Source organism: Cnephaeus nilssonii (genome assembly GCF_951640355.1).
Source record: "Cnephaeus nilssonii genome assembly, chromosome: 5".
In the NCBI taxonomy this organism is placed as follows: Eukaryota; Metazoa; Chordata; class Mammalia; order Chiroptera; family Vespertilionidae; genus Cnephaeus; species Cnephaeus nilssonii.
This window is the reverse complement of record NC_137076.1, coordinates 78,397,965-78,412,802: the sequence shown is the minus strand read 5'-3', so window position 1 is coordinate 78,412,802 and position 14,838 is coordinate 78,397,965. Positions and strand designations below refer to the sequence as shown.

General features: G+C 40.8%; 1 protein-coding gene across 5 annotated transcripts in view; it reads left to right on the top strand.

Moving 5' to 3' along the window:
• Window positions 1-14,838, top strand: part of KLHL3 (kelch like family member 3) — a 209,228-nt gene that overhangs the window by 176,397 nt on the left and 17,993 nt on the right. For all 5 annotated transcript variants that reach the window (XM_079771903.1, XM_079771905.1, XM_079771904.1 and 2 more), the window contains 2 exons: window positions 13,173-13,290; window positions 13,652-13,849. In XM_079771903.1, the coding sequence (XP_079628029.1) occupies window positions 13,173-13,290; window positions 13,652-13,849 (316 nt within the window). The remainder of the gene's footprint in view (window positions 1-13,172; window positions 13,291-13,651; window positions 13,850-14,838) is intronic.

Here is a 14,838-nt window from a genome sequence, read left to right as displayed (position 1 = left end):
TTTTAAGCAGTCAAATTGATCTAATTTTTACTTTATAGCTTAGGTTTTGTATCATGCTTATGAATGTTTTCTCTACTCTGAGATTATCATGAATATTCCCATGTTTTCTTTAAGTACTTTTATGATTTTTGTTTTATATTTGATGCACTTGATCAGTGCACTTACAGTTTATTTGTGTTAAGGAGTGAGGGTAGGAATACAACTTTCTTTATATTGCAAATAATGAGCCAGATGCTCCAAGTTATTTTAATTAACCAATCTCCCTCTCTCCCATCGATTTGAATACCATCTTCATTTTGATGTAAATTTCCACAAGCTTTGTGTCTTGAGATTATTGATTCTAAGGTGCACTGATGTTTTACATGGAGGAGGGTTTTTCCATCCTGGGTTTTTAGCAGGCCTTGTTGCGATGTTCCTTGTGATGTTTCTCTTTGGAAATTGAGGTTCTCATACTATGTTATCAGTGTAATGGCATCTTTTCCTGGGTAGGGTATTCTGGAGCTAAGGAAATGCTGCAGAGCTGGTCCAGTTTCTTTTTGTGGAGGCCATACCCAGTGACCTCTCCTTTCCTAGACCCCACATCTAACTTTTGCCACAATACCCATAAGAAGATGGATTAAAAAAAATCAAAGCCAATTTTGTGTCTGAACCTGGACTAAGCGAGCTGAGCCCCCCTCCCCACTCCCCACCTTCCCAGACATTGAATCTGTAGTTGAGAAGAGTCTGCCCCTTGTTTCATGAGGCCAGTGTTCCCGCCTGTGGCCTGTGCTCCCCACTGTGAACCATTTATTTTCAGAATGAAAATGTTTAGATTGCTGGGCACATAGCCTTCTGCAAGCAACTTGAACCAGGACTTCTTTGAATCTGTTGAAGGAATTAAAAAAAAAAAAAAAGCATTGCTGCTCTTTGCCCCATTGTTCCCTGACTTTAATCCGTGAATGATTTAAGGTTAGACTGTTCAACCTGCTTCTCAAACTCTATTCCTGTCACCATTGTTTGAGCTCTTAAATTAATGAGGGGGATCTCCACTGTGGGTTTGAGGAATGGAATATTCGAGAGAAACTCTCGGATTATCATTAAATCATTACAATAATCTGCATATCCAGATTAAGTTATTTGCCCAGTTACGTACTAGTAATTGCAGGGCTGGGGGTCGAACCAATATCTGTTCCACTCTAAAATCTGTGTGCTTTTTCTTGTACCAAACTGCCTTCCAGGGACAAGTTTTCAGGTTCTGGTGGCAGATGAAAAGGATTCTTTCTATTCTTTCTCTTTAATTATAAAAATCTCCTTTAATTAAAACATTTCATTCATCTAATTAATAGATGCATTGCCAATACATTTGCTTCTTTTTATTTTATTTTTTTTATTTTATTGATTTTTTACAGAGAGGAAGGGAGAGGGATAGAAAGCTAGAAACATCGATGAGAGAGAAACATCTACCAGCTGCCTCCTGCACACCCCCTACCGGGGATGTGCCCGCAACCAAGGTACATGCCCTTGACCAGAACTGAACCCGGGACCCTTAAGTCCGCAGGCTGACGCTCTATCCACTGAGCCAAACCGGTTTTGGCCATTTGCTTCTTTTTAAAAATTAAGACTATTTTTCGAGCAGTTTTAGGTTCACAGCAAGATTAAGGGGAAGGTACAGAGATTTTCCATGCACCTCTGCCCTGATACATGCATATCTTACCCTTATTCTGAACATCCCATATTATTCTCTCTTAAATTCAGATTTATGAGGAATAATAATTTTATACATGTTTAAAATCACTCTTTTTAAGGGTGCAATTTGATGAATTTTGACAAATGCATACAGTCATGTAATAACCATTCTAATAAAAACATAGAATATTTTAATCACTCCAAAAAGTTTCCTTGTGCTATTTTGTAGTCAAGCCCTTTCTTCTACCCCCAACCCCCTGGCAACTATTTCTGATTTCTGTACTTGTACTTTTGTCTTTTCTAGAATGTCATATAAATGGAATCATGCTGTAGATAGCCTTTTGAACTTGCCTTCTTTCTCTTAGCATAATGCTGTGATATTCATCCATGTTGTTGCATTTATCAAGAGTTCATTCCTTTTTATTGCTAAGTAATATTCCATTATATGGATGTACTATAATTTATTTATCCATTCACCAGTTGATGGACATTTGGGTGTCCAGTTTTTGGCTATTACAAATTAAGCTGCTTTGAACTCATACTTCCAGATTTGTTTATAGATCTTTGTGTGGACATATATTTTAATTTCTCTTGGGAAAATACCCAGGAGTAGGATTGCCCAGGTTGTATGGTAAGTATATGTTTAACTTTATAAGAAATTGCTAAACATTTTTTTAAAGATGGCTGTACTATTATGTATTTCCATCAGCAATGGTCGAGAGTTCCAGTTAATTTATAGTTTCCCCACTACTTGTATTATCTATTTTAAAAAATTTTAGCCATTCTAGTAGATATGTAGTGATATCTCACTGTGGTTTTAATTTGAATTTCTTTAATGACTAATGAGATTGAGCATCTTTTCATGTGCTTATTTGCCATCTGTATATCTTCTTTAGTAAAGTCTCTGTTCAGATCTTTCCCCTTTAAAAAATTGGGTTATTCTTATTGATTTGTAAGAATTCTTTATATATTATAGATACAAGTCTTTTATCATATACACTGAGTGGCCAGATTATTATGATCTCTGAACGCATAATAATCTGGCCACTAAGTGTATATCCTATATCAGTGATGGCGAACCTATGACACACGTGTCAGCACTGACACGCATAGCCATTTCTGATGACACGCGGCCGCTGAGGCGGCCGTATGCCGAGGATGAAATATTTGCTGCTCCTGAGGATGAAACATTTGCAAAATAATGTTTTTTCCTCAAAGTGACACACTACCCGAGTTATGCTCAGTTTTTTGGCGAAGTTTGACACACCAAGCTCAAAAGGTTGCCCATCACTGTCCTATATAATAAAAGGCTAATATGCAAATTGTCCCCTCGACCAGGAGTTCGACCAGAAGGCAGGCTGGCCAACCGCCCATGTCCCCTCCCCCTGGTCAGGCTGGCTGGACCCCACCCATGCACGAATTCATGCACTGGGCTTCATATATATCTATATAGATATATATATATATAGATATATATATATAGATATATATCTATATCTATATCTATATCTATATCTATATCTATATATATATATATACTGATATATATATCTATATATATATATACTGATATATATATCTATATATATATCTATATATCTATATATCTATATATATATATCTATATATATATATCTATATATATATCTATATATATATAGATATATATATATCTATATATATATATCTATATATATATATATACTGAGTGGCCAGATTATTATGCGTTCAGAGATCATAATAATCTGGCTACTCTGTGTGTGTGTGTGTGTGTGTATATATATATTGCAAATATATGTCTTGTCTTTTCATTTTCTTAGAGTATCTTTGGGAGAGCTGAAGTTTATAATTTTATGAAGTTTTTTTATGTTATAATTTATGTATTTTGTGTTCTATCTAAAAAAATCTTTGTGTAATCTAAGATCACAATGATTTTCTTCTATACTTTCTTCTAGAAATTTCAAAGTTTTAGGTTTTACATTTAGGTCTATGATCTATTTTGAGATAAAAAAAATGGTATGTGAAGGGGTCAAGGTTCATTTATTTTGCATTTGAATGTCAAGTTTTTTCCCACAGCATTTACTGGAAACTTTCTCCTTTCTCCACTGAATTACATTGACACCTTTGTTGTAAATAATTGACAATATATGTGTTGGTCTATTTATGTACTCTATTCTGTTCTTTGTATCTGTTTGTCTATCTTTATAGTAATACCATGTTGCCTGAATTACTAACTTTACTGTAAGTCTTGAAATCAGGTAGTGTGAGTCCTCCAATTTTGTTCTTCAATGTTGTTTTGGCTGTTGTAAGTTATTTGCATGCCCATATAAGTTTTAGAATCAGCTTGTCTATTTCTACAGAAAAGCTTGTGGGGACTGGTAGGGATTGTGTTGAATTTTTAGATCAATTGGGGCAATTGATATATTAGCAATACTAATTCTGATTCATGAACACAGTATATAGCTCCATTTGTTCAGGCCTTCTTTAATTTCTTAGCAATGTTTTGTAGTTTTCAGTGTATAGGTCTTGCTAGGTTTAACCCTAGGTATTTCATAGTTTTTTGATGCTGTTGTAAATATTTTCTTTTAAAATTCAAATTTCTGGTAGTTTATTGTTAATATGTAGAAATATAATTGGTGAGAAACCTTATTTAATGGAGAAAGGGAGGTCAGCTTGATGATGGCATCATTCTTTTCTGGAAAACGTGCAGAAGATGACTGAGTGCCCCAGGCTGACACTTCAGGGAGGTATTTAGGGTTCCCCTCTAGGGTGTTAGCTTCTCCACTAAACTGGCTCCATGATTTCAGGCATTATTCATCTGTGTCCTTGGCACAGAGCCTGTATGTGGCACAGACTAGGTGAGAGGAAAAGTTTTCATGAATGAGAGAGATTTTTAAAGAAGAAATAACCTTGTGGAGATTTAATACTGACCATTTCTATTACCCATAGTTGTTTTCCAATGCTTTCAGCATTTATACATGTGGTTTTGCATGATTGTTGTGAGGATATGTCCTACATCATATCCTGTTTTGATCACTAATGTAGATCAATCCTAGAACATTTAGTTCAGCCCACAAGTCCAATATTGAATTAATCCAGTTGTCGTTCTAGAGAGTTGTAAACCACTTAGATTAAAAAAACAACACTGGTATTAAACCATAAACTACCATGCATGCATTAACTCATTAATTTATTAATCCACTCACCCAACACACTTCTATTGAGTTACTAATTGCCAGCCACTGGGTTAGGTATTAGAGCCACAAAGACTAATATGAGCCGGTCCCTTCCCAAGATGCTCCATACTAGGTGGAGGGGCATTAGATGTTACAGTGGACTCTGCAAGTACCACATGGAGGTATGGGCAAGACACTTTATGAACACGGAAAGGGGTAAGGGGCTGGGGAAAGCTTTCTGCAGGAGCTGAGGCCTGAGCTGTCTCCAAGGTCAAACGCAAGTTGTCCATGGGAGTGAACATCCAGAAACTGGTTTAGATGACTGCAGGAGAGAACTGGCTCACACCATCTGATGGCCCTTAGAGTTATTTGTACTGTGCTTCCCTGGGTCATTGTCGTTATCACCAAAGGCATTAATGATGATATAAGCAGGATTGTCTAAATCCAGCTTCCTTGTGTTTTAGACAAAGCACTTTATATATGTTATCTTGTCTTTAAATTTTTTAAAAAATATTTAATATATTTTTATTGATTTCAGAGAGGAAGGGAGAGGGTGAGAGATAGAAACATCAATGATGAGAAAGAATAATTGATCAGCTGCCTCCTACACATCTCCTACTGGGGATCAAGCCCACAACCTGGGCATGTGCCCTTGACCGGAATTGAACCCAGGACCCTTCAGTCCACAGGCCGATGCTCTATCCACTGAGCCAAACCAGCTAGGGCTACATTATCTTATCTTGATAACAACTTTGGAAGTTCTAATGTTGGAGAAAAGCGAGATTCAGTGAGATTGGATGGTTTGCCCAGCTAAGTGGCAGCATGAGGGCTTGGATCTAGGTCTGGCCAACTCAAAGCTTATGCTTTTGAGCCCAGTGATGATAATAGCAGATCCCAGTTGCTGAGCACTTAGCATGTGCCAAGCATTGGGCTAAGTGATTTACATTTATTATCTCATAGGATTTTCAAAATTGTAATTACCCTCATTTACACATGAGGAAATTGGATCTTGGGTTATGTCACCTATTCATTATGTTTTAGTTACCAATTTCTGCATCACAAATTACCCTAACCTTGGTGGCTTAACACAGCAAATGTTTGTTATCTCATAGTTTCTGTGGGCAGGAATCCCAGAGTGGCTTAGCTGGGTTTGTCCTGGACAAAGGCCTCTTATAAAGGTGCAGTGAGCTATTGGTTAGCGCTGCAGTTACCTACAGGCTTGTTTGGGGAGGATCTGGCTCTAAGCTCACTCTTGTGGTTACTTGTAGGCCTTAGTTCCTCACCCTGTGGCCTCTCAATAAGCTGCTTGCATGCCCTCTTGACATGGTAGCTGGCTTCCCCCATAGGAAGTAATTCTACTACAGGAAGAGGTTGAGAGAGGATGCCTGAGACAACAGCTGTAGTCTTTTTGTAACCTACTCTCAAAGGGATGTCCCATCACTTCTGCTGTATTTTATTTGCTAGATATGAGTCACTAAGTCTAGCTCATACATGGGGAGGGGAATTAAGTTATATGTCTTGAATGGAGGAGTATCAAAGAATTTGTGATGTATCTTTAAAGCACAGCTAGTAAATAGCTGAGCTGAGATTTAAGCTAAGGATGACAGACTACAGACCTTGTGCTTTTTAACTGTACTATTATATTGCCTCCAAATTTCACAAAAGCATTTTAGCTGGATGCTGTGTGGAAAGAAACCCAATTCCTGCCCTCTGGGAACTTAATTTTAAGAGGTCCCTCTGAGAGAGTAAGATAGAAATATATAAGTAGCCAAATAAGTGGAGAAAGAGGAGGAGTTGGGAGATAACTGGGCTAGTTGGCAGAGCAGCCACAGGAATTCCAAGGGCAGCCTAGGTTGGGCTTTCCTGAATTCAGTCCAGATAGGTTTGCTGACAGAGCTGACTGAGAAACAAGGTGGTGGAGAGAGATTGCATTGTTCTCAGCAATTCTCAGCAGTGAACCTGTTTGCCAGCCAAACCCTCTCCCTTAAAGAAGGATTCTGCCTTGAGATAGCTGCAGAGGCTAATAAGGATGTTTTCTTCTGAGCCATAAATGCCCCATCATACTGACACATTCACACCGAACAGCTAATGGCATCATCTCGGCTCCCACACATTCACTGCCCAGCATTTTCCCTGAGGCTAGGTTGCTATGGACAACCAGAGGCTGTCTCCCAGCTGCTTGAAACACTCCTACTCTGCCTCGTTCCACAGATTGCAGTGGAGAAATGAAGTTCCAGGAAGATGCAAATGTACCCTTTGGAGATGTACTGAGTCTGGCACTTTTCACTGTAATTTCAGTTCAGCTGACATTTCTATTTAAAATGACACCATGCTCTGGCCAGTGTGGCTCAGTTAGAGCATCGTCGGGTACACCGAAAGGCTGTGGGGTCAATTCCTGGTCAGGGCACATACTTTTGTGGGTTTGGTCCCTGGCTGGGGCATGTATGAGAGACAACCAATTGATGTTTCTCTCTCTCCCTGTCTCTCTCTTCCTCTCTCCCTCCCTTCCTACCCCTTCCTCTCTCTCTCTAAAAATAAAATAAAATAAATAAAAATTAATAAACATCGTCTGGTGAGGATTAAAAAAACAAAGAGACACTGAAAAGCCATTTGGGCTGAAAGTGGGTGAGGGCTGTCTTGGTTTCAGTAAATGGTATTGGAAACAAGGTGGCATGGTGGGTAGGATGACGTCTCACCTGGGCCAGGCCCCTGGGCTGGCCCTGCTCCTCTTCCATATTGAGCCTTTAAATGGACTCAGGCCACACCTGGAAAGCACACTGAGGTCTTGAAAAAGCCCTATCGTCACCCCCGGAATCAGTGGTGATGCTCACTCTCCCATTCATAGATCATGTGTCCTTTTTACCGTTTATTGGGAGTCTGTTTTTTAGCAATTGCTTTAATAGTAGCGGCAACAGTAATGATTTTGGTGTTGATGTAATAAAGCTGACACTTAGTGTGTGCTATTTACCAAGCACTGTGCTAAGTACTTTATATCATTTAAGCCTTTTGACACTCAAAGGAGAGACATTCTATTATCCTGATATTATAGGTAATGAAAGTGAGACTCAGCGAGGGTAAGTGCCTTGCCCATGGTCACACAGCTATTTGGCTATTTGGCTGATATTTGACGCCAGATGTGTCTGACTCCAAAGCCCATTTCCCATCCTCTCTTCCCCACTCTTGTTCTCTCCCATTGCTGGTTCTCTCCCCTACTGTCTCTGCACCTTGGCTGTCAGTCCTTGTCTGGAGCACCTGTTGCTCAGGAACCTGCTGGGACAAGTCTTCTGTCTCCACCTCGACATGCTCCTTCGGATGAATTTTTGGTGTTAGCCCTGCGGCCCCACGCACCAGGGTAAGAGAGAGTCTCATTTCCTGCCCTGGCCCGAGGGACCGACTGGCTGGGCCTGCCTTCTGCCCAGCTCACCGGTCATGGAAGAGAGTTTGGACACACACTCTACTCTTGCTGATGAAATAAGTGTGCAGAGCCCAGGTTGTTATGCTCATCTTAGTGGAGTGTTTAATGACTATGGGATTAGGGTTAGGGTCTTGGTCCACAATGTGCTGGAAAGCTCTGCTATTTACCTAGTGCTCCTTTCCCTGACTGGTCTCTGGTAACTAATGGCTCTCAGACACAGAGTCGCTGTCATATCATGAGGAGGGACCAACATGCCTTCACTCCCAGTCTTACTGGTAAAGTCAGAATCATCCATGTGAAAGGGAGCATTTTATATTTACTTAAAAACCATTGTGTTATGCTGGGAGTGAAATGACCTTCCTAAGGAATCAGGTAGTCTTTCCATGGTCTCACTCACTAATCTCCCTAAAGTAAATAGCCATTTGACTTTCCAAATGAGCTTGTTTTCCTTGGGAATTGTCCAGTAACCATCTCCCGCCCCCGCCCCCACAACGCACAGTTGAGTCTGCTCACCCATAGTCTGTCAACCAGAACTCTCCATTCACCAAAACTTCTGCAGCCTTCAACACAGTGTCAGCTGAGGGGTGGGGTGGGGTGGGGTGCCCTGAGAGACGCCCAAGTGCATTGCAATTCTTGAGCATGATTAAATCATAATTATTAGCCTGGAACCGGTTCTTTAGTTTATTGCGGTTCCCTTATGACCACTGGTAGTTCTTAACTCAGGGTTACCTTGAAGGATAAATGTTAAAAGTAGGGATCATTAAATAGGCTGATTTGATTCAGTAATTGCTATTAAAGGCATTACAGATATTTAGTAAATTGGGATTTAGGGGTGTTGGGGAAAGAAACAAACATGTCTGTTGAACTCCTTGGGACTGAGATTTTCTGAAAATGTAAAATGAGGGTTTGCAATTAGAGAATGGTTCAGGGCTCTTCTTGCCCTGCTATCTCGTGGTCTTAAATAACTAGAGGTTTATGGTTTCAAGATGTAATGCATATAGACCTTGGTGAGTACTCCTTTTTGTCTAATTGGTTGCTAAGATCAGGTATCTATGGAAACAATCATTCGTTATTATTCCAGACAGGAAATTTTTTCTTTTTATTGTGCACAATTACTTGATGATGAGTGTAGTGTTCCTTGTATGATGGCTTTTTGCAAGAGCTGCCATAGAAACTGGATTTTTTTATACTTAGGAGACAAGCAGAAAGATACTTCTCTCTGCTTTGGGCTACCTCCACATTTTCAGAAACTGATGGCCTATTCCACACAACCTCATAATTACTCTTTCCAGATCATTGCACAAGTTTTGGATATTAAAAGTCTTCTCTCACCGGTGGTTTTATGGGCTCAAAGGCAAGTTTATTTTGAAAACCTTGTCCTGTATTATTTTTGTCTTTCTACTCATGTTTGATTGGCACATTGAAATTTTTGTATTCCTATAATTCTGTTTCTGTGTACTATGAAAACTCTCAGAGATGGGTGCTGGATTCTCTTCAATGTGAATGTACCACCTGGTACCCCTGGTGGAAGGTGGTTTCTGGGGATGGTCAGCTTTCCTGAAAGCTTTGCCTTTTTAATTTACAGCTTGTATAAAGAATAAAACCTTTCGTCTGATAATTGAGTCAAAAGATGGAAAAAACTCTCTTTCTCTTTTTATTTTGTTTTTCCTCAGCGTCCCCAAAATTGTAATCGGGTGCCTAATATGTCTTAATCCAAGAAAATGAATTTCTGGCCTGTGTATTTTCCCCCTTTAACTGTGTATGTCTTTCGTTAAACTCTGCATGTGCTATTTGCTACTCATTCATTCTCTATTCTAAATAAATATTTGAGTTCTCGCTTTGACATAGCAGCACAAGGCCCTAGGATTATCTTGGTGACTGAGGTGATAAATTTCCTGTCCTGGCAGGACTCACTGTCTAGGAGGGAAGACAAGGTCGCCAGACAGTTAAAGTACAATGATGGGCAGTTTTAATGGAAGAACACAGGGCATGTGTGATCTCAAAGAAGGGACATATAACTCAGATTTGGAGGTCAGAGAGACCCTTTTGGAAGAAGTGACATGTAAACTGAGACCTGGAAGAAGCGTGTGAAAGCAGAGGGATCAGAAAGGGGAGGAATGTTTCAAAGAGTGGGAACAGCATATGTGAGTGTGTTGGGTGCCTGAGGTCACTGGGGGGGGGGGGGGGGGGGGAATCTTAACACTGGTCTGATTCTCACTGAGCTCCCCAAATTAGATTTCAAAGAAAATCTTTGCAATAATTTGACTTCATTTTAGCTCTACCAACTCAAAAGTAGAAGGACAATGCAAGTTCTAGGTATGTTTACGAATGCAGGGCAAGTCATTTGGCCCTGGATGGCTTGGGCATTGTCTGAAGTTTGTGGAGAGGCTTTGTTCATTAACACCCCCTTAAACTGTTTACACATGCCTTTCTAAGAGAATAATTACAGGTGGGAAGCAGTGTAGAATTCAGCTTTCCTCTGAAAAAGGGCTGCTCTTGACACAGAGCATGGGCCCTCTGTGCCTAGACACGAAGGAAAGTCAAGTGGAGAATGTTTATTTCCAGAAGCAGCTGCAGATCTAAGCCTGAATTGTGTCCTGGGTTCCTTTGGGATGTTCCAGAAGTCAGAACTAAATTCCGAGTTGTTGAACTTCAGTCATCCATTTGGCCCCAGACAGCTGTGGACTAACTCTGATGACCAGTGATGGCCTACACAGGCAGTGGGTGAGCCTGAATCTGGAATCTTGGGGTAAACAGGCTTGATATTTTGAGCAGTGGTTGTCTGCCTCCTCATATTGCAGATAATGTTCACCTGAGGGATGTACTTCTGTGAACTCACACAGATTTTGGTGATACTTCTCTCCCCAAAAATAAATTGTGGAGAAGTAAAGAGCACTACAATAATTCATAATGGCAAAAATTGTTATTGGCACATCACCAGGAAATCCCTGTGGTTTATGGGTTAAAACAATGGTTATCAAAGTATGAATCTTGGAACAGCAGCAGCATCAATGGGAACTTGTTAGAAATGCAGATTCTCAGTCTTACTCCAGACCTACTGAGTTAGAAACTCTGGGCAGGACCCAGCAATTTGTGTTTTAACAAACCCTCAAGGTGATTCTGATGGACCTTGAAGTTTGAGAACCACTGGAATAAATAAGACAGGCTATAGGTAATGAGAAAATCCTATGACTTATATTGATTAGTTGCTTATGACTTCCACCCCATTCTCTCCTCTTAAGAAAGTGTCTTGGAGCCCGGCTAGTGTGGCTCAGTGGTTAAACATCAACCCATGAACCAGTAGGTTATTGGTTTGTTAAGATCAGGGTACCTGCTTGGATTGTGGGCTCGATCCCCAGTAGGGGGCGTGCAGGAGGCAGTCAATTGATGTTTCTATCTCTCTTACTCTTCTGTAAAATCAATAAAAAATGTGTTTTTTTAAAAAAGATAGTATCTTGTGAGTGAGAGTGATGTCATTATGAAGACAGTCATGAATTTGCACAAATTTATTAAAATATTTAACATATTGTTAACTTCGATACCTTAATTTTTCTTATTAATAACATGTAAGAAAAGTCACAACAGGGATACCACAGTTAAGTACTGCAGTTCTATTACTGTGGTCAGAAGAATGGCATTTATTTATTTATTTATTTATTTATTTATTTATTTATATTATACCTTACACCAGGGGTGGGGAACCTCTGGCCCAAGGGCTGTATAAGGCCAGAGAAATAATTTGGTCTGGCCCTACCCAGGCATTAGGGGTGAGTTATTGAAATGCTTGACCAAATATAGCAGGCTAATTTTTAAGTTGATAATTTTGAATGACCCACAAATGATGTTATAAATATCCAAATGGCTCTTGGCAGAAAACAGGTTCCCCACCCCTGCCCTACACTAAGAAATATGCTTGAATTGCTCTCCAAGAGACACCTATGTGTGTATAACCAGGACAGATACTTCATGCAATAATACCCTTACTATATTTTATGTGCTGTTTATTAAAAGTATGCTTGTTGCAATCCATTAAATTGATCCCATGGCCCACTGTTGAAACATGACCTGCAGTTTGAAAAACATGGATGTGGTGAGCTATCTTTGCATGGACCCTGTCTCTAGAGCAGGAGAGGGATGGGTCTGGCCTCACCTCTGTATCAGGTAGACTTGACTTTTAGTCCCTGTTCTGCCACTCTTAGCTGTGTGACCTTGGGCAATTTAGTTCTCTGAGCTTTACTTTTCTCACCTGTCAATGGAATTGATAATATCTACCTCACAGAGTTGTGACAAGGGAATGACAACATATTTCATACAATGGCTGGCAGTGGTAGCTACCACCTTACTTTGAAATGGTACTGTTAGCACTGTTTTTCAGATCATCATCAGTTACATACATTTTTGTGCTAACCACACAAAGCAGTGTTTCACAAATATTTTCCATACTGCAATGAATAAGTACTCTCTGTAGTCTATGCATTCAGAAATATTGTAAAAATAATTTTGTCTTAAAAATGCACCCAAATTCTGCACTCTATTCTAAAATATACGCAAACTTTGATATACATTTTAGAATATTTTGTTTTAATATAAGATTTAGTCTCCCTGCCCCAAATCCTTGAGGGCACTGAAATTGCAGAAGATGCCACTGACCACGTGTAACATAGATAGCTCTGCCAGTGGCATCTGGGAAACATAGACCTTATGGTTGTGTTTCTGTGGGAAGATGCTCATTAGACTTTTTTGAATAGTCATGCCTGTTGGTGATTAGAGGCAGCATCTTCATATGTGGCTCTGTAAACTGGCATCTCAGGTCACCCATGGACCCTGGGCAGTTAGCATGTGGAAGCACCAGGGATTGATCACCCATGAATCCGATGTTGGGGAGCCCCAGCTAATGTTCACCTGTCTTTCTGGAGGTCATGATTGTGGTCGGTGGCCAGGCACCTAAGGCGATCCGCAGCGTGGAGTGCTATGATTTCGAGGAGGACCGATGGGACCAGATTGCTGAGCTTCCTTCCAGGAGGTGCAGAGCAGGTGAGCAGCACCACCTCCCTGTGCACAGCTGCCTTCGCTGCGTGCCTCTGCTTGGTGCCTGAGTCCTGCTTTGCTCTTTGTTTCCCCAAACATCTGTGCATTATAGACCCTCTTTCTTTTCCTTCCCGCCTGCCCAGTTTCTAGCTATCCCTTCTGGGGTCAGTTCTTATGTGTTTAGGGACTTCAGCTAAAATTCAAGTATTTGCTTGAATCAAACAAAATTAGAAAAGCAAATATGAAAAAAAAAATCCAATGAGTCCCATAATGACTTCCAAATGTCTAAGGTTGGGGATCATCTTCTGTGGCGAGTTATTCACATGCCTGAGACGATCTTAGTGTGTCTTGGTTTCCCGTGCCCCAGGTGTGGTGTTCATGGCTGGCCACGTGTATGCTGTGGGCGGGTTTAACGGCTCACTGCGTGTGCGGACAGTGGATGTGTATGACGGTGTGAAGGACCAGTGGACGTCCATTGCCAGCATGCAGGAACGCCGGAGCACACTGGGCGCAGCCGTGCTCAATGACCTGCTCTACGCCGTGGGGGGCTTTGATGGCAGTACTGGTAGGTCCTGGACACGGTCCCTACCTGTCCCAGCCTGGGACACACCCTCCATAACCCTGGTTTGCTCAGCCAGTTCTTGGGCCAACCCTTCTGTCCATCCATACTTACTTCCCCAAGAACATACCTATCCTTTCTCCCAGCTTGGGTGCCAGAGCCAGGTCTGGAACATGTAAAGAACATGTAACTGCCCATGTGCTGTCATTTCTAGGGCTCCAGGAAGGACCCCATAGACAGAAGAGGGCCCTTTCTCCATTCCAGTGGCTGGGAACCATTTATTCAGAAGATGAGGCTTAGAAAGAGAGCGTGCTTACCTAGAAGGCATCTCAGCACTGTAGTCTGAACCCACTGTTGGACAGATGAGGGAGCCATAGGAAGAGACCTGGCTCAGTTCACAGTCTGAAGCCCCACTGAATCTTTGCAAGTTATGCCACTGCAGGAATGTCCCTTTGCTCCTGGTTGTTATCTAGCTTCAAAGGTAGAATCAGAAACTATTAGTGGACACGGACTTGGAGAAGTTATCTCATTTCTCCTCATGTCTCCAGGTGGAGTCTCTGTAGGCAATACCTCTATTAAAATAAAATGATATCCTTTGGCCCCCAGGGATGTGACAACAATATTTCTCACTTCTCTGAATTTTCATGTGCGTCTTTACAAGTTGGTGACCTTTACCAGCCTTCTCTTTGCCTCACTCATGTAACTCCAGGGTTTGTAGTGCCACCAGGGATGCCCATAGTAACAGGACCTGGGAATAAAGAGAACAAAAGGGTGTATGTGTGTGTGTTTTTTAGAATTCTTTTAGGATTTTCTTTTGGTTGTAATTAGAAAAACTGAGTAAACTGTGGCTTTAAAAACAAGAGATTTTGTTTTTATTTTTTAAAATTTCTTTATTGATTAAGGTATTACATATGTGTCCTTATTCCCCCCATCCCCCCCATCCCTCCCATCCCCCCACTCATGCCCTCACCCCCCTGTTGTCTGTGTCCATTGGT